Here is a 21,515-nt window from a genome sequence, read left to right as displayed (position 1 = left end):
AATCTGAGTCAAAGCTGGGACTGGAACTGCTTTCTGAGTGCAAACGATGCCTGTCTCATGCTTGAATTCTTCGCATTATATATTTTTCTGTCTCAAACCTTTCACTGGGTGGTGCCCCAAGATATTTGAACTTTCACCCTCTTGAAGATTTTACCATCCACATCTAAAGGTCTGTCATTGCTCCCTCTGCACACTGAGGTATTCATCTTCAAACCAGCTCTCATTGCCTCTTCCATTAACATCATTGCCTTCTGAACCAGATCTTGCTTATTATGTGCTATTAAAACTACATCACCTGCATAGGCCAGGGTGTCGATCCTTTTACACAATTGAATTCCTGTCTCTAGGCTTGTTACCTTTCTCAGTGCTCTTACTGGAACCAAACAGCAAGAGCAGGGGCAGTCTCTCTATCGCACTTTAGTCCTCATCTTTTCCCTGGCATATTTTCCATCCAATTTTCACTGTGCGTGTTGTCTCAGTATACATGCTTGTGTTAGTTTTATTAGTTTTCTGGGAACCTGCACCATTTCTAGTTCTTGCGATATTGCTTGTGTGTTCACACTGTCACCAATAGGAAAATTTTGCTGAGACTTTGTTGCAACTTGTGACAGTGTAACTGTGTATGCGCCCTGCAAAGGTGCATCCATATTTGTCACAGAAGTCATTTTTTCGAAATCCTCTCCCATTCAGCATTTTTTGCTGTTAGTCAAATGTCAAAATGGAAAACAAAATAATGTGGGGGAGAGGATTTTGAAAAACATGACTTTGTTAAATGGATGCACCATTGTAATGTACAGCAAGACCCATGTTAATATTACTTTAAGTTTTAATGTCTGTTACTGTTTCAATGGTATTCATTCATAAACATTAAACTCAGGTGTCCCCTCCCTGCCGCCGCCGCCCCCCCCCCCCCCTCCCCCATCCCACCCCCACCTCTCTAAGGGGCATTTCACACTTTAAAGGCTGTGTGGGCTTCTATGGAAAAATGTATCTTTCGTTTTGCTCTACATTACAACATACGCAAAGCCTATCAAACTTGAAGTGTATCATTTTGGTAGGCTTACATGTAAGTTATTCACTCATTTCCATGTTTGCAGATAGTTACCTTTGTGGTGGAATTTAATTTCTTCTGAGTTTTAAAATCGCATTGTTATTGCCTGGCTCTGTTTGTCAACCTTTCTGTAGGGATGTTTTTGTTTAATGCAGTGTAATTAAATCTGAACAAAGCACCTATCAACAATAATCTTTTAACATATGTGCAAATATTATATAACATTTTGACCAAATTCTAAAGCAGACACTTAACTGAAAAACTTTACTGACAAACTATAAACTAATGGGTACATGTTTTAAACCTAAACATTGAAATAATATGAACATTTATATCACTTCTGCCTGTCCCAAATTATTTCTTCATCTCCTTCCCCCCACTCCAGCTGCCAGAGATAGTTCAGATATCAGTATTTAAACGTAAAAGTTGTGATTCCTTATGTAGCCTCCTGTAGAGCTGATTTGTGTGTTACGTATTTTTATATTAAGACTTAGCAGGAATATTAATTTGTTTCAGGAAGAAACCGATGGAGCAGTGGTCGTGGTGGAGGAGACAGAGGGCGTGACAGAGGTAGAGACCGTGATGCAGACAGAGGTGGTCGTGATAGAGGCAATGATCGGAGTGGAAGTAGATGGGGTGACGGAGATCGCGGGGGTGGCAGGCGAACCCGCTTTTCTGACAGAGACAGAAGTGATTTCAGTAGGGACAGCTCTCAGAATGCAAACTTTGAACCACTTGGTGGAGGGGGAGGCAGTCGTCCAGGTTTGGGTTCTGCTAATAGTCCAAGAGGTCTGGGCTCAGGAAGTGCCATCCAGGGAGGACTCGGTTTGCAGAATATCCCAAGCAGTAGCGGTTTGGGTGGTGGATTAGGAAGCCAGAGGCCAGCTCCTGTGAATCATGATACTGGTGGTCCAGGATTTGGAGGACTTGGCAATCAGAGAACTGGTCCTGCCAGTGGTAGGGCCGGTCTGTTACAAAATCCTGATTTCTCTCAGGGTGGTGGTCGCAGTGTTCTTAATCCCGACTTTCAGCATGCTGGGAATAGACGTTCTAGTAACACTGACTTTCCACCTGAAGGGAACAGAAATATGCTGAATTCAGATTTTCAGCAAGGCGGTAACAGGAATATTGCAAATGCAGATTTTCAGCAAGGTCCTAACAGAGGCCCACCAAATTCAAATTTCCAGCAGAGTGGTAACAGGGGACCTTCAAACCAGGACTTCCAGCCAGGAGGGAATAGGGGAATGCAGAATTCGAGTTTTCCTCCGGGTGGCAACAGAGCGGGCCAGAACCCTGACTTCCAACCTGTTGGAAACAGAGGCCCACCTAATCCTGATTTTCAACATGGAGGAAGTCGTCCGCCCAATGAATACCAGACGGGAGGAAATCGTGGGCTGCAAGATTTCAACCAGCCGCATGTTGGAAGCTCTGCCAGGTATATATGCTTATCGCATTAAAAGGAATTCTTTTCTCATATATTAAGTAGTAGTTGTTATTTTCAGTCTGTAGACTGGTTAGGTGTTGCTCCCTTTGCAAGCCTATCCTGTGCGAGCATCTTCATCTCTGAAAAACTACTGCAGCCTACATCCATTTGGACCTGCTTACTGGATTCATGCCATGGCCTTCACTACAGTTGCCCCAACACTTCCTTATATTGCCATGCTGACAATTCCTCGAAGTATTGGGATGTGATCTATTGACCAATCCTGTCTTTTAGTTAGTTATGTCTTGCCACAAATTTCTTTTTTCTCTAGATTGATTCACTACTTCCTCATTACTCAATATACCAACATAATTTTCACATTCTTTTATTCTCCTCTTGTCTGAACTGCTTACCGTTAACATTTTATTTCAGTAATGGATGACGTTCCATACAAATACCTTCAAAAACAACATTTTTTGTGTGCATGACTAGTTTTGCAAATTTTAAAAATCCCTTGTGTTAATATTAAACAGAAATATGATAAACTAGGGGTTAAATTATGTAAGTTAAAACAAAATTTAAATGATGTATTGTAATGAACAGCATCCATTATTGTGGAAGTGGAAATGAAGATGTCAGAAGAAATGTCAATAAAATTGTGGGCCAAAGTTCTAAATTAGAATGGGTGTTGTCAACATCATAGCATCAGAACAGGAAGATAAGCATAATTGGGGAAGATATTCAGAGAAAGCTGTATATCCTGCAAAAGATGAATAGAAGATAGCAAGAGCGAGACAGTCAAGACAGAGAGAAACAAGGACAAACAAATTACGAAGAACTTCCCATCAGTGGAAACTTCTGCAGTTGCTACTACTGTACTAAAGGACATCAAATAGGTTGCCAAATCATTGTACACTTAATGGCATAAAATGTAAATTTTATGCATGGATTTGAATTTTGCTGTGAAGAAGTTGCTAGGGACATTCCTGTTTCTAAGGTAGTCGTTGTTATTGAGTGAATATAAATTAAAGCTGGTAGTAATTAGAGATAGCATTTAATGAAAGGTTGGACAATTATGTTACCTAGTATATATAATTTTTTATTAAAAGTGACAAGATAACAGGAGTGATTTTGTGAAAAGTGAAAGCCACCTGTGGAGAAAATGGGTGTTTACCAAATTATCTAATCCAATCTACTCTTTTTCTTGTCTTGTAAATTATTAGATATAGTCACTTCTCGATTCACATTTGAGTATCCTACAGCTAGCAAAAATTTACACAGTTGTTATAACCTGCTTCGTCACTGGTTAATGAAAGCGGCATAAACAGTTAAATTTGTGCAGTAATATGTAGACCAGATAAGAATGCAGTCTATACAAGGTAATTCCCAAAAAGCAATGAAAATATGGGCAGATTCCGGAAAGTGCTTTGTGAAAAATTTGCAAAATTGATAACTTAGTATAATTGGACAGTTGAACTGGAATATGGTATTTTATTTCATTTTTAGTCCTACAACAAGAGTTTTCTGAGTAGAGTGTTTGCTTTTGTAAAATCTATACACACACACACACACACACACACACACACACACACACACACGTTTAATGGTGCTAGTTACTTTTCGTTCCATTTAAGGTTTCAATAATTCTGTGGAGAAGCAGCTGGATTCTCTCACCCAATTCAATATTTGCAAAACCTACAGAATGTTGATTTCAAATAAGCACTGATGTGCATAATAGAGATCTCTTTCATGGCCATTCAGAGCTATGTGACATGTACTTGAGAACACTACAAACAGAACCAACAAGGCCTGGGCCTCGGATTTGAACTGAAAACAAGTAGTTCTAAAGAAAGACTTCGCTTGGTCGAAATGTATTGACCAGTTTTGTGTTCACTGTAGCGTGTATATTAAGAGGCATTCGGCTGTGAACATAAACATCCGAGAACTCTGATTGCTCAAGAGGAGAGGAGCTGTATGGGGAAATAAGCCCTGTCTTCCTCTCACAGGGCAACCAGCCTGCTATTGTAAGAACAAATGCAATTTATGGAACATAGTACTTTATAGAGAAACACACAAGATTGAATGAATACAGGATGTGCATAGTACTGAACACATCAACTGGACAGCAGTAATTCAGGTTACAGAATAGGCTGAGCACCCGTTTGCTCTCACTTAAATAATACTGTTTCTTTGATGGCCCACCAATATGTGCCAGGGAGCTGACCCAGGTGGTCTGTGTACTCTAGGGACATGCGATCTCTGAAATTGTGTGCATATTGAGTGAAGGTATGTCACACCCTGCACCCATTTTCTGTGTTTTATGTAAAGCAGAACTGACTCAGTCAAAGGAATTACTGATCCCTTATGATGATGTGTGACTAACCCTTGACTCCCATAACAGATAAGGATTAGTCTCTCCACTCTTACACACAGCAAAGCAGAATACATAAAGCATTTGGTAATGGCAACCACACAATTCCTTGCCTAGGTTGTTAGTGTCATAAACGAGGCTGACCAGTATATTGCAGAACACTCGTCACAACTAAAATTTGCCAAGTTAAAATGGCTGCATAATACCACAGGATGTATACGCCTCAGGAAAAACTCAGGAATTTTTTCATCCAGAAGAAAACTGGGGGAAACCCCGGAACTTTTTAGAACTCTGAGTTAGTTGTTCTATTTTTCAGTTAAACTTGTGTAATTTTGATAAGAAGTGATACTCCAACAAAGAATTTTACTTTAGCCCACTATTGCTGAATAACGCTGCAGCAATACAAAATAAACAAGAGAAAAATACCAAAGTAAAACGTAAATCACAAAGAAAATACACAATTTACAACAACACAGCGCACACACAATCCTCTGTCAAGAGTAAAATGCGTCGAGGGCTTTCGGACGATAGCTATGCAGTACTTCATAACAAGAAACTGCTTTCAGTGAACACTACGTCATAACTGTTTATATTGGTTTCATTTGCTGGCTGACCAGCAGGCTTATCCACAGAACTGAAGCTGCGTATGAGCAGTGCCTTCTCCTGCTTCTGGCTACTTGAAGTGTGGCTGTTAGCTGCACAAGCAGTAGCAGCAAGCAGCCAGATGCTAACAGCAAAAATTTTTCTAGTGCACTCAAGCTGCCAGATTTCACTCACGCACAGAGCAGTCGGAATCATAGTTGGGGGGGGGGGGGTGGTTAGTCTCCACTTCTGTTAATTTTTGTGTAAAATACGTTCAAATAATTATGGCAGACTAAAATATGCTGTTATTTTAAGTTTCTGATTTTATTGGTTTTCCTCATTATTAGCAATCAAGTATTAATTGATTTGCAGAACAGTTATTTTTGTTGGTTTGCTAAAGAAATTTTGCTTTTATTAATCTTTTCTTCAAAGACAGCCAATTTATGTGAAACAAAGTGTTTCATTCCACATCAGTTTCAATTGTTCACAGAATTTCAAGTGCACATTTTCATCTTCGACACTTACAGCATAATGCCATACTAAAGAACCAAACATGAGATAATGCAGTATTGGTACTCCAAGAAAATTCGCATTCTGATAATCACAATGAAAAGATCAGTACCTGGCAGGGGCCTACCTCAGTGTGAATGTGGACATACAAATGTTCACTTTGAGTGGAATTATGCTTTTTTAGCATGGTTTACAAAATGCTGATGCTCTTGGAGTATTCTGACATCCTGCTCCTTTTCTGACGTGATGTCAGATCTGTTAATGTTACATACTATGAAGATATGTAAATGTTCACTTAGAGATATCTAAGCAGGCAAATTTTGCCTGTAGTATTGAATAAAATGTTTTGTTTCAAATAGACTGAAAGCTTCAGCAGAGTTTCATCAATCTGTCTTCCGTGAAACATTTTTTCGATCACAAGGCATTAAACACTTGTCTGGTACCTTCTCTAGGCTTTACATTATTTCTTAATTTGTGTTGTTTACATCTTAAATTTACAGCACACCATTCTTCAGTAAATTATAGACTGGGAGCACACCGTCTTTTATCATTGTAACTCCCAACGAGGCTTTTTATTTACTTCTGGAGTAGAATATAAACTGCCAATTATGCAGTTTCTGGCATCACAGAAAACTTTAATTTTTTATACTATTTCAAAAAGTCATGAAAAGCTTATTTTCCGTAATTCTGAGGTATACGAACAACTTTTCCCCCCCTAAAGAAATTTGTATTCTTTGTTTTTCGCTTTTTGCAGTGCTATGTGGATATAAACCCGTTTGGAAATGTTAGATAACAGAATTCCAGAATACAACTAAAAAGTGTGTTAAACTCAACACATAGCAAAATACTAGGATTGTTTGAGTTGAAGAGTATAGGTTTGACATGATTATTATGTCAACAACTGCTTTATTTTGCATTCCTGGCCTGTATAGAATATGAAAAAAATTGCCATAAGTACAGAACTCCTTATGTCCCCTTTGAACAACACACTGCAATGCTGTACTTTGGGCTCATGATGCCCCACCATGCACAAAATTCCAAACAGAAAAGCAACAAAAGGCATAACAAACAGAGCAGACACCAAGCAATGGCTTCCTACATCATCGTAGCTGCACAGTAATGCCCGTTTTCTGGCACACTATGGTAAGTGCTCAAACCAACCTATTTCTAACACATTGCAGGAAAATATTGTGAATGGTGATTTGAGAAGCACTACTTCCCAAATAAATTTCCTTTTACACAAGATGATATATGTTAAGTATGAGAATGTAGGATGAATTTCTTAAATCATGAACGTTTGACTCTCATTCTAAATTAAATACTTTGAGGACCAACCACTTTGAAAAATTGCGGGCCCAGAAGACCAGCCGTTTTGTCATTATTTAAAATTTTACTGGCATGTGTATGTTCGATACATCTTGAAGAGTAACACACGCAAGAAAGGACCAATATTATATGTGAAAGCTTAACTTTACTGGTAGTATATTAATTTAAACCATTAACTTTTCAAATTCATGTGTTTGTGCTACTTAAGTGATGTTGCTATTGGCTGACTACTTAATGTGTTCTGTGCTCAGTTTGAGTGCTTTGGAAACTAATGTTTTATATTTGATGGAATATGTATTTATACTTTCATAATCGAAACACACGCAGTGGACAAGTTTCTGCTTATCGAAGATCTTTCCAAAACACATTTTGTTTGCCGTTTTTCCTTTCCCAAAGTGTGCGGAAGTTCTACACTGATGTCTAAAACCTTCATCATTAAAAGGAATTGTAGATTTTACAGCTCCGAGGGAAAGTTTACTGTCACTTAACACGGAAGCCATACATTTTCACGTGGGGAAAGAGGATATTTTCACTCGGGGGGGGGGGGGGGGGGGGAGGGGGTGATTTTGAACGGGAAATCTGTGATTAATATACCACCCCACCCGCATGTACACCTTGTACCAATTTATACCACCCCACCCGCATGTACACCTTGTACCAATTTTAATTAGCAGACAAATGTACGCTTCTCTTTGTCTAAGGTGCTAGGTCCTATGGCTGTGTCCTGTGTTCCAACAGTTGGCAGGGGACTGGGACGTAACTTATAAACACATTGATACATCATCGCATTTGTGTGTTGGTAAGCTCTTTCTTTTGAAAACACGTTCCTACACACATTCTCTTTCGAAGTTGTGCTCAGCCTAGACAGATGTTGTGCAATACCATTAACTGAAAATTGGTAATTTTCCCTACATTCATAAGCACAAAATAGAGCTCTTTCAAGCTGTCTCAGATAAAGTAGTTCTCCTGGATAAAATTCTATATGAACCAGGTGTATTACATAGTTTGCATTTTGAGGTAGAATTTACATTTATCACAAAAGCAAATTCTTCAGACTTTAACTGTTGTTCATGTGTCTACTGGTAATTTAAGTTTTCTCATCAGTTTTATCTGCATTTAAAATGAATTCTCCAAAGTGGTGCAGGTAACTGCATATTGCACCTAGAAATATTTGAGGAAGTGACTAAAGTGTTAGTCTTTTGTGCTAGGAATCAGTTGTTCTTGGTGAATATTTTTGAAACTAGTTGTCCCCTCTTAGTTTTCCTTGTTTGGATTGTGGCACTGTAATAGTTCATGTGCTTCATTATTTTTAAGTGTGTACGCTCTAAGATATTCGTTATTGCACATATTGTGTTTTTGTTAAACAGTAATGTGACTTTTGGTCACTTTATACTCTTAGTATTAAAGCTTTCAATTTATTGTACACACACTTTTTTTTCCAGGGGACCACCTCACAGCTTCCCACACAATGATGATGTCAGCAGGGGGCCTCGTGGTAGAGCTGGAGATGGGCAACTGTCAGGGCCAAGCAGGGGTGGTCAGCCTCTTCTCAATAACCCACCGTCATTGTTATCAATGAACTTAGCTAAACCGCCACCTCCACCACCAGCACCTGCAGGAAAAACAGGTGGTCCACCAGCACAGATGCCATACATGAATAAAGGGTCATCTGCATATGGTGGTATGAGCAATAGTGGGAATTTCAATCACTACCAACAGAATCCACAGTCACGTAATACACAAAATGGTTTTGGCTACCAAAGGAATTAAACTGGATTCTTAATATTTGTGTAATAATTTCAAAACATTGTCACAATTTAATTTGTGTAGTTTGTCACTGTGATAGTGTGAATGGAGCAAGGAAGCTGCACATCACCTCCATCACAATCTTAATAGAATTGTTTAGCACATGACTGTGCATCCATTATAATCTCATATTTATCATGATTTAATGCATATTGACCACTACTTGTGCATTGTAAGCTGTCTGGTTCTATGTGAGGCTTCATAGTTTCGTGTATTAAAATGGATTTGTTTCGTCCTAGCTGTTGTAACTTAAGACAACAATTACCTGGTTGTAAAGCATGGTGCTTAATGACAATGCATGGTTTTGATTAAACAAATTTGCATTTGCAGATTGATTTCTGCTCAGACATGTGCAAGCTCATATTACTTGCTGTTGTTGCACCTTGACCATGCAGTGAATAGTGGAAATGAGTAATTCTCATGTACAGATGAGAGTGTTCAGCAGAAGTGCTTCTTACAAATTTTTAAGAAGCTGCCTTAATGGCACAGCTGTAGTTAAATTGGGCAGGCATATTGGGATTATTAAAATATAAATCATACTGTCTATCTTATCTGACGGCTGTTGACATTCCCATTCACAACTTCATGAATTTTTCATAATTTATAAATGTGAAAGTTAATTATTTTGTGTTCTGTTGAAAAAAGTCATGTGAATTTTTGTTCAGAATTTTGTACGTTCAGTATTTTATGTTTGTATATTTTTAATAGTTGTGCTTGAAAACAATTTCACACTGATGAAAATAAATATTGTGACAGGTGTGAATTTTTAAAGCATTACAAGTGCTACTTGCACACATAACCTTTCTCAATGTTAATTGGCACAAGACAAAAATGTGCAGTAATGTAAAATTCATACATGTGAATAAAATTATAAACAGTCTTCAATTGACTTATTGCTTGCGCACTCTCTCTCTCTCTCTCTCTCTCTCTCTCTCTCTCTCTCTCTCTCTCTCTCTCTGTGTGTGTGTGTGTGTGTGTGTGTGTGTGTGTGTGTGTGTGTGTTTGTGTGTAGCAATTCTGATGCTAACTTTGTTTGAACGTATGTGGAACCTGTAACAATTGATTCTGGCATGGGCACTTTGACATTGAAGATTGTGTTGACATGAATGACTGTGGCAATATCAATATAAAGAGGAGGTTGAGTATTTGAAATTAACTTTAATTTACAAAAATTGGCGCACAAACCTTAAACCATAGCATACCTTGTGTCGAACTAAGTCCATTGTAAACAGGTGTCGTCTTCCTTTTGTGCAAATGCACTTCGAAAATGTTTACTTATTGATTCTGACTGTTTCAATGTCTCCCAGGCTTCTGGAAATATCATCATATTGTACTGTGATGGCCTTTAGTGAAGGATTTTTACGATATTCCACATATTTTCAACATTATAAATTTTGGAGCCTGGATTGTCATTGGCTGTTGTGAGGTGTAGCAAAGAAACCACCTATAGTAATTGTTTCCACAATTATGTTTAGTGCCACTACGTTGTTTAGAAATAAAGTTATTTTCAGCTACAACTACACTCCACAAACCAGCATACAGTGCATGAAAGTGCATACTTTGTGTACTACTGTTCTCAGTCCAGATAGTTTATTTTGCATATTATTCCTTCAGTGAAATGTAAGTTTCACATTCCAGCAAAACTTAATTGTGTACACTAAAACAAGCACTGATTCCTCTGTACTGCATTGTCAGAAGGGTAGCTCTGAAATTACTAGGTATAAAGTAAAAAATATTTGTGAAATTAGTGCACTATATGACTTGATGTAGAAATTATATTGTTGTATTGATTTTATTTCGTCTTTCTGACTTTACAGCATTTATGATTTTGAATAGAAAGTTTAGAACAATAGGGTAATTCACAGGAAGATAAAACAACTTTATTCAGTGAGAAAGAGCAGTAAAATTTTCGGAGTGCCATCAAAATTGGGTATAACTGTCATTTCCTTCTGTAAATAAATTGTTTACAAGTAACTTGGAGGAAACTTTCTAGCAGATGAACCAAAGAAGCAGTGGAAACCCACATATACGTTGTATGTAAACTACCGCACATGACAGTTGTGCTTTTGTGAAGTACTTATCTTTTGGAATCCAGCAAAAAATTATATTTTGTCAGTTGTCTATATGTGTTGGTAAATATTATTCCCATCTCCATTTCTGTTTCAATATAGTCACAATCTTCCACTTCTATCTGCTCACTGAGCAGCCCTCAGTTTTTAAGCCCATGCCTCACCACTGCAAGTGAAAATTATACACTTGTTTAGAAATCCACTAGGATTTATTAACTACAGTTTACTGGGCATGTAATTTCAAATTTTAATATGTGGACATTCTGGTGTTAAAGCTTTTAACTTTAAAGAATGCATCCACCAAAGTGAAATTCCAGCAGTCGCAGATCACACACAGGAGTAACATCAAACGTTATGAAAGGGAAAAAAGAGGGAAAGAACTGGCTCATCTTGTAATTGTCCTATTTTCTCCAGTCCCCACCCTTCATCTCCAGATCATAAATGCATATTTTTGTTTTTGTGACAGTGTTTAATGCAGTCATTACATTTACTGAATGTGAAGATGATAAAGAATTTAGAATTGTGGGATGAATTTGTTCACATCAAATTTGCGCATGGTTAACATCAGATTTTTGTAAGTCAGTGTCACTTTTTACATGGCCAAGAAGTGTGTTCGTGTTCAGAAAAATACGATCTTGTACTGACTTGGTTGGACCAGTAATTATTTATTCTTTCAGTGTCATTCTCAATAGTGAAACAATAAAACCAATGCGCTCAAGACTCAACCCTCTTAAGGGGTTGGAACGCCCTGTCCTGACAATGTTAAATTTAGTCACTTGGCTTCCCTGTATTTCAGGAGCCACTGTAGCCATTGACATGAAACTTTTACAAGACATTAAACCATATGTTGTGGGTCTACTGAACTTCAATAATTGGCCACTGCTTTCGGAAATACATTTTTTAATTATACATAACATTATGTTCTTCTTTTAGTTCAGTAGACTCAGGATATAGATGTTATTACTCCCTGAAAATTTAAATACTCTACTCGAAATGGTTTCTGGGACTTGGGGAAAAAAGCAACAGAAAATGTAAATTTTTCAGGAACGACTTCTAAATTTTCAAAAGACTGTAATTCACTTAATTTTTTTTTTTTTATTTTTAATCACTTAGAAGCACCCTGCACCATAGTGTGTATCGACCTCTTGATCTCTTTCCAAGTTTTTTCTTCTTCCTGCACTCCTTAGTGGCCAACTGTGCTGCATGCTCTGCTTTATCAGTGTGAACCTTGTCAATCTGTTCAAGGTATCTGATGCAGTTTGCTCCAGGATTAATTCCCACATGCTGTAGCATTTTCACCCTACGAATGTTACCATCATTAAAAGCAATAACAGCTCCCCACTTTAGTGTCTTCATTCCAACAAAGCATTTTTTGATAAACGAGCCCATATAAGATTATTGAATGACTCATTGGGATTTTGAGCGTGACCATGAAGACACAACTTCAGGAATTGCCAGGTCTCTGTAAATAGGTTTTATGATATCCATGACTGCTGCTGGGATGAAATGTTTATGGCTGTATGAACTACTGCCGGCCGCGGTGGTCTAGCGGTTCTGTCGCTGCAGTCCGGAACCGCGGGACTGCTACGGTCGCAGGTTCGAATCCTGCCTCGGGCATGGGTGTATGTGATGTCCTTAGGTTAGTTAGGTTTAAGTAGTTCTAAGTTCTAGGGGACTTATGACCTAAGATGTTGAGTCCCATAGTGCTCAGAGCCATTTGAACCATTTTTTTGTATGAACTACTGTATTTGAGTACTGGACATGGCACCATAAACCAGGGCCAGGAGGGCAAATGTGGTGTACTGGTTTTTCATCAGTTGACCGTATGTGGAAGAAGGCAGCCCATAGTGCCTGCTTCATTTTCAACAAATCCTCAGTATTATTTCTAATGGCCATTCCATAATATTGCTGTTCATCAATCATTTTGTCTGACAGCCTACCTGTTATGGTTTTACCATCAGATAGTTTCTTGTGTCTCAAACTTTGTTTCAATTTCCTCAACCTGGTGCCCATCCTCTTCTGGACATGACTAACACATTCCAGTTTTGTGATAATGTTCTCACCATAAGGCTGAGTGGCTACTACACTGTTACATGCGTTTTGAGTCTCCATCACCTAAGAAATTAATGTAACACACTCCCCTTTTGTTCACAGATCGATTAAAAATGTCAGTAGCTGCAGAGGCCTCCATACAATCACTTGTTCCTTCATAATTTCTGTCACAGATATGCCCTTCTTCATTCCCTGATTTACACTTATAGCAATATTTAGTTAAAATCTGGAAATTATTACCTTTCCAGTATCAACACTAGTCACCATAGCAACAGAATTCTTTGAACTGTAGCCATGCTTCTGTCAAGTGCCATCAAAAGCTACTGGTTGTCAGTCATACCATCACTGATTTCAACAGCTTCATTTGCAGGACCCTTCATTGACTCATGGCAACAGATTCCACAGCAGCTCCAATAAATTCTGCATACTTCTCGATTTTACAAGGTGGGCATGGCATATTCATCACGGCACACGTCGTTTCTGCTGCAGTGTGTCCTTTGCCAATAGCTCTCGATCCATAAAAACCAAAATGTGAGAGTATATTTACAACTGGCACAATTAATAAGGTTCCTGGTTAGTCCATTTGATACCTCACTGTCTTCATGTAAACTAACTGGCCTCCACATATTTTACAATACATACATTCACCTAACACTCTTGTTAGTATGTGTAAATCAATCAGAACATAACCTAACCTACCACTTACATCACTTTCGTTTTGGGAAAAAAAAAAATAAAACTGTGTATCACAAGTTTTATTGTAGTCTTTGAAGCACTAGTGGATGTTTCTCTAGATACTGAGAAGTTTGCCTGTATTTCATTGTCCATAACTTCACACACCAAGTGTTTCCCTTTATTCGAAAATCTATTACCATGAAACCCATGTTTCTTAAAAACACTTCATTTTGGCATCATACTTTACTTTTTGAGATATTTACCAATCTATTCGTCAATTTTCCTCGGAAAAACATCAACACTTCGACATACAATGTGCGTTTATACTATAAAATGATAAGATACTGCTTTTGGCAGTGCTACCAATGCAAACACATAATTTAACCTTTATAACACAGCATTCTATATAAAAAATTAGCATATTTTTTTTAGATCTTGAAAGTAATGCACATAAAAATTTTAACAATTTCAGCCAGTGTAGATTATACTTTTTTAATAAAATACTTCCCAGGTGATTATATAAGTATATATAATCAATATAATAGAGGGAAACATTCCACGTGGGAAAATATATCTAAAAACAAAGATTCTGTAACTTACCAAACGAAAGCATTGGTACGTTGATAGAAACAATAACACACACACAAATTTCAAGCTTTTGCAACTCACGGTTGCTTCATCAGGAAAGAGGGAAAGACGAAAGGATGTGGATTTTAAGGGAGAGGGTAAGGCGTCATTCCAATCCCAGGAGCGGAAATACTTACCTTGGGGGGAAAAAGGGACAGGTATACACTCGCTCGCGCGCGCGCGCGCGCACACACACACACACACACACACACACACACACGTGTAACAGACACAAGCAGACATGTGTAAAGGCAAAGAGTTTGGGTAGAGATGTTAGACGAGACGGAAGTACAGAGGCAAAGATGTTATTGAATGACAGGTGAGGTATGAACGGCGGCAACTTGAAATTAGCGGAGGTTGAGGCCTGGTGGGTAACGGGAAGAGAGGATATATTGAAGGGCAAGTTCCCATCTCCGGTGTTCTTATAGGTTGGTTTCAGTGGGAAGTGTCCAGATAACCCCGACGGTGTAACACTGTGCCGAGATGTGCTGCCCGTGCACCAAGGCATGTTTAGCCACAGGGTGATCCTCATTACCAACAAACACTGCCTGTGTCCGTTCATGCGAATGGACAGTTTGTTGCTGGTCATTCCCACATAGAAAACTTAACAGTGTAGGCAGGTCAGTTGGTAAATCACGTGGGTGCTTTCACACGTGGCTCTGCCTTTGATCGTGTACACCTTTCAGGTTACAGGACTGGAGTAGGTGGTGGTGGTGGGAGGGTGCATGGGATAGGTTTTACACTGGGGGCGGTTACAAGGGTAGGAGCCAGAGGGTACAATATATAATCATTTTATAATGAGGTAAAAATCTGAAAATGTGGAAAAAAAAGGTTTCCCCTTAAGACATTGAATGCCACAGTGGTGTTGGTGGCCATAGCTGACGTCTATGCCTGAAGCCGTTTGCTTGGTGGCAGCTACAGCAGTGCCTGACACCCTGGCCTGGCAGTAAGCCATCCATCAGCGTGTGTATTTATATTTTTTTTTATTTATTTACTTATCCATCTGTAGACAAATATTGTATGGATGTTGAAAAGTATATGTAAATTTATGGGAAAAAATTTGTGGAAAAGGAACATACTAAATTTTACAGGAAGTAGTACAAAGAACAATACTTGGTCATACAAAGTTATACAACTTTTTATACATGTATACTAACAGGAGATGGGACCTGGATAAAGAGGTTGTACAGAGTTTCAGGGAGAGGATAAGGGAAAAATTGACAGGAATGGGGGAAAGAAATACAGTAGAAGAAGAATGGGTAGCTTTGAGGAATGAAATAGTGAAGGCAGCAGAGGATCAATAGGTAAAAAGATGAGGGCTAGTAGAAATCCTTGGGTAACAGAAGAGATAATGAATTTAATTGATGAAAGAAGAAAATACAAAAATGAAGTAAGTGAAGCAGGCAAAAAGGAATACAAACGTCTCAAAAATGAGATCGACAGGAAGTGCAAAATGGCTAAGATGGGATGGCTAGAGGATAAATGTAAGGATGTAGAGGCTTATCTCACGAGGGGTAAGATAGATACTGCCTACAGGGAAGTTAGAGACTTTTGGACAAAAGAGAACCACTTGCATGAATATCAAGAGCTCAGGTGGAAACCCAGTTCTAAGCAAAGAAGGGAAAGCAGAAAGGTGGAAGGAGTATATAGAGGGTCTATACAGGGGCGATGTTCTTGATGACAATATTATAGAAATGGAAGAGGAGGTAGATGAAGATGAAATGGGAGATATGATACTGCGTGAAGAGTTTGACCGAGCACTGGGAGACCTAAGTCGAAACAATGCCCCGGGAGTAGACAACATTCCATTAGTACTACTGACAGCCTTGGGAGAGCCAGTCCTGACAAAACTGTACCATCTGGTGAGCAATATGTATGAGACAGGCGAAATTCCCTCAGTCTTCAAGAAGAATATAATAATTCCAATCCCAAAGAAAGCAGGTGTTGACAGATGTGAAAATTACCAAACTATCAGTTTAATAAGTCACAGCCGCAAAACACTAACACGAATTCTTTACAGGCAAATGGAAAAACTGGTAGAAGCCGACCTAGGGGAAGATGAGTTTGGATTCCATAGAAATGTTGGAGCACGTGAGGCAATACTGACCCTACGACTTACCTTAGAAGAAAGATTAACACTTTCGCTGCGGCATCGGTGCAGGTGCGCAACTCTCCAGTGTGGCCCGGCAACGTGCAAGTGCGGGCCGGTAACACTCTGAAAGGGCACGTACTGCTTGGAGCCGACGCTCCTAAGACAGCTGAGTTACAGGCCGACATCAAGACCTTGTAAGATCTGTAGGATCATGTTCTATACTTACTTAATGATGACGCCTACACTTAGAGGTTTCCATTTACAGATCCTAGATCCCTCTTTTGTATTTTCGCTCAGCGATATGTTGACTGCATTATCGTTCATTTCGTCACCTATAAGTTTCAACAATTCGTCTGTTACCAATAATCTGAAGAAATCCATAGGAGAATTGCCAGCAAGATGAATTTGCAGAACTTCTTCCTTTGTAAATGGGCGATACTGCATATTATGTGGTTCTTTATGCCAGGACTCACCTGGATTATCTCCGTGTGAGAGGTCGGGCTCTTTTTCGTCGTCGATTTCCACACAATCGTCGTGATTCGTATCGTCAGATTCGGAATTGTCACGAAACAGATTCGAAAGCTGTGCTTCCACGCTATCATCACTCTGCAATTCTTTTGCAGCCTGTAAATGACAATCTCCATGGTATGCCTCGTCCTCACTACACGAAAAATCACTGTCGTCTAGTACACTAAGTAACTGTTCCTCTGTCAATTTAACACTTTTCTGCTCCTTTTCACATTGGAGGGTCTAGGTGTTGGTTGATTTGCCACCATTAAAACAATATACATTCGATAACTGACCCCACAAAACAAAAGTTTACACGCTTTGATGCTAGCTTAGACGCTGCAACTAAACTGAGTAATCCGACAGTAAGCGCGGATGCTTATAAGCGTCAGCCGTACTGGCTCATGGTTTGTTTTGACGCTTATAAGCGTCAGCCGCAGAAAAAGGCAAACCTATGTTTCTAGCGTTTGTAGACTTAGAGTAAGCTTTTGACAATGTTGAGTAGAATACTCTCTTTCAAATTCTGAAGGTGGCAGGGGTAAAACACAGGGAGCGAAAGGCTATTTACAATTTGTAGAGAAACCAGATGGCAGTTATAAGAGTCGAGGGGCATGAAAGGGAAGCAGCGGTTGGGAAGGGAGTGAGACAGGGTTGTAGCCTCTCCTTGATGCTATTCAATCTGTATATTGAGCGAGCAGTTAAGGAAACATAAGAAAAGTTCGGAGTAGGTATTAAAATCCATGGAGAAGAAATAAAAACTTGGAGGTTCGCCGATGATATTGTAATTCTGTCAGAGACAGCAAAGGACTTGGAAGAGCAGTTGAACGGAATGGACAGTGTCTTGAAAGGAGGATATAAGATGAACATCAACAAAAGCAAAGTGAGGATAATGGAATGTAGTGGAATTAAGTCGGGTGATGCTGAGGGAATTAGATTAGGAAATGAGACACTTAAAGTAGTAAAGGAGTTTTGCTATTTGGGGAGCAAAATAACTGATGATGGTTGAAGTAGAGAGGATATAAAATGTAGACTGGCAATGGCAAGGAAAGCCTTTCTGAAGAACAGAAATTTGTTAACATCGAGTATAGATTTAAGTGTCAGGATGTCGTTTCTGAAAATATTTGTATGGAGTGTAGCCATGTATGGAAGTGAAACATGGACAATAAATAGTTTGGACAAGAAGAGAATAGAAGCTTTCGAAATGTGGTGCTACAGAAGAATGCTGAAGATTAGGTGGCTAGATCACGTAACTAATGAGGAGGTATTGAATAGAATTGGGGAGAAGAGGAGTTTGTGCCACAACTTGACTAGAAGAAGGGATCGGTTGGTAGGACAGGTTCTGAGGCATCAAGGGATCACCAATTTAATACTGGAGGGTAAACATCGTAGAGGGAGACAAAGAGATGAAACACTAAGCAGATTCAGAAGGCTGTAGGCTGCAGTAAGTACTGGGAGATGATGAAGCTTGCACAGGATAGAGTAGCATGGAGAGCTGCATCAAACCAGTCTCAGGACTGAAGACCACAACAACATACTGACAGTATTGTAACTGCATAGTCTGATTGCCCTAAGGCTTTACTTTTGTCTTCCCTGAACAGGAAGCCCTAGTATTCATCATTACAATAATTCAGTAAAGATTTTACCTCACTCAGCAGCTGTCCATCAGATTTAAAAAATTGACAAAGTTGAGGAGATGAAAGACAGTGTAATTCAATTTTGCCTTAATATAAACATTATCAGAATTAATTGGCCTAAATAGTCATTTACTGGGTAAAAACATTGTTCAGGTAGAAATTCTTTAAATTCCACTTTAAATCTGTTTTCATCTTCTAACTTCCTGATGTTGGCTGTAGTGTAGAGTTTTGTACCAATATGGCTCACATGCTTTCGTATGTGTGTGTGTGTGTGTGTGTGTGTGTGTGTGTGTGTGAACGCACGCGCAAACAATCTGCTTACACCCACCAATGAACCTTTGACGGTCTTTCAGTGCCCCTTTTTTATGCTTGTCAAGACATTTGACAACGTAGCCGTAAAATGTTTACTGTTGGTTTCAGTGGCATTATACCACCGTAACAGAAGATTGCACATCACGTCAAGAGTCTGAATAGTTAAAGCGAAAAATTTTAAATGTTTTGCACTAGCATCATAAGAGGCATAGTTTGTAGTGTTTTTAGTTAGAAGTATCATTATAGTGTTTTAACCACAAGAAATCATTATATATAACCACCTGTGTAATGGGGATACAAGTCATTCTTCAGTCAATAATCACTGAAACTGGGTTCATAGCTGCAATTTGGTTAGTGATTTTGTCCCGCCTTCAGCTGTCATTTTATTTATTTGTTGTGCTATTGTGCAATATCAGTCCTAGACTATTTTTAAGTATCTAAAATAGAAGCATAATATACAGCGTGCTAGCATCAGTTAAGAATTAAACAAAGTATATCAGATCTCAAAATATGCTAGAAACATTACAAGTAACATTGCAGAAGATGTAACAGTCAGAAATGTTAGCTCAGTTATTATGGGAGCATTGTCACTATTAATCAGTAGAAGCTAGGTACAGGGACATTGTCTATAACATCTATTGAAAGACATACCACACAAATTGGGCCCTTTTTCACAATCCAGAATATAAAAAAATTAACAGTAAAGATTACCAAAATTTTTATATTGGACAAACAGGAAGATTAGCACCCTGTTTAAACACCACACAATGACAATGACAATAACCTCTCCACATTTGTGCAGATCACAAAACACCCAGTGTTCATAAATCGCTACAGATCCTTCACAGAAAGGTAAAGTCATGGACATTACTGAAGAGACTGAAATTTACATTCATCAAAAGGACCAGTTGAACAGTTTTATAAACAAACAATCAAAACCACACAATCAAAAATTTCTGAAATTTTGTGCAAGTTCTACAACAAAATATTGCAAAGGCATAGAAACCAGTCATCATGCTAATCAAGTGTAGGCCATTCTAAGATTTGCGCTGGCACAGATATGCCCACTTTCGGCACTGGTGTGGCGCATCGTGTAACAGGAGTTTTACAGTCTGTGCACGATGGGGAAGTTTATCTTGAGATGCATTTTGTTCTGATGATGCATGGCTGTATATGTCAGGGTACGTAAATTTTCAGAGCAATCGACGTTGGAGCTCCGAAAATCCTTATGAATCACATCAACAACCTCTGCGTGATGTGAAAACGAATTTGGTGTACAATTAGTGCAAGACAAATTATTGAACCAATCTTTTTCCACAAAACAATACACTCTTACAGCTATGTGAACAATATATTGCAACCATTTTTTTGAGAATTAACACTTAACAAAAAGATTACGCATATTTCATGCAGGACCACACATCCACAATTCTTCTGTGACAGCAATACGAAGTGTTTTTAATGATAGTATAGTTGACTGGCCTCCTCGTTTTCCAGGTCTAAATCCATGTTGTTTTTTTCTTTGTGGAATGTTAAAAGACGAGGTGGATGCAACTGATCCTCACATGGTCAAAGAGTTGGAAGTCAGTAATTTTCCAGATTTCGGCAGCCGAAATACGTCGAATGCTTGCTAATGTGTACAGATGATGTCAGACTGCTCTTACCACAGAGGACCTACTGTACATAAAGGTAAGCTTAAGTTAATCAGATGATGATGTTTGGTTTGTGGGGCGCTCAACTACGCAGTTATCAGCGCCCCTACAAATTCCCAACCATTGCTCAGTTCAATCTCGCCACTTTCATGGATTATGATGAAAGGATGAGGACAACACAAACACCCAGTCATCTCTAGGCAGATTAAAATCAGTTAATCAGATGACAACGCTGTTTACACTTAAGGGGACATTGTATGTCCTATTCTGCCACTGTTAAATTATCGAATTGTGTGACCCATTATCTTGGAAACTTTTTAAGACATTAAACTTACAATTTTCCATAATTATTGAATGCACTTTTCTAGATATACTGAACTAGAATTATTAATAAAATTGTATTGTGGGGTTTGTTATCCTTTTTTTTTCAAACACTGATTTTTTGGCAGAATTTTGTAAATAAATGAACATAAAAACAAAACTACTCAGGATATTTCAAGTACTCTAGTTCCATATGTGTCGAATCTCACACTTGGTATGCTGTGAAAATTTTATGTCTCTACCGTCAGTACCTTTTTAGAAAATGGGTCATTTATTGCCAAAAAATGTAGTTCAGAGATATTGAGGTTTAAAACCTTTTTTATTACACATTCTTATACAGACTTACATTTCCGTCTCTTTTATGCACGGGAATTGCCCTGGCTCATAATCAATGTCTCCTTCAGTGTCACAACAGCCTATGCTTGCCGCCTCCTTTTCTTTCTTGCTTGCTTCTTTTGTCATTTGCTGGGCAACTACCTCGGCTTCATGTAGATGAAGCTCATCC

At 38.7% G+C, this 21,515-nt stretch overlaps 1 protein-coding gene across 1 annotated transcript in view; it reads left to right on the top strand.

Annotated features, from left to right (window-relative positions):
- Window positions 1–9,949, top strand: part of LOC126473306 (uncharacterized) — a 58,698-nt gene extending 48,749 nt beyond the window's left edge. The window contains exons 13-14 of the mRNA XM_050100281.1: window positions 1,568–2,486; window positions 8,706–9,949. Of these exons, the coding sequence (XP_049956238.1) occupies window positions 1,568–2,486; window positions 8,706–9,033 (1,247 nt within the window). The 3' untranslated portion in view covers window positions 9,034–9,949. The remainder of the gene's footprint in view (window positions 1–1,567; window positions 2,487–8,705) is intronic.
- Window positions 9,950–21,515: the final 11,566 nt, after the last annotated feature.

This window comes from Schistocerca serialis, chromosome 4, assembly GCF_023864345.2.
Source record: "Schistocerca serialis cubense isolate TAMUIC-IGC-003099 chromosome 4, iqSchSeri2.2, whole genome shotgun sequence".
Taxonomy (NCBI): Eukaryota; Metazoa; Arthropoda; class Insecta; order Orthoptera; family Acrididae; genus Schistocerca; species Schistocerca serialis.
Note: the sequence above shows the minus strand (reverse complement) of the source record. Positions and strands in the feature narration are given on the sequence as shown.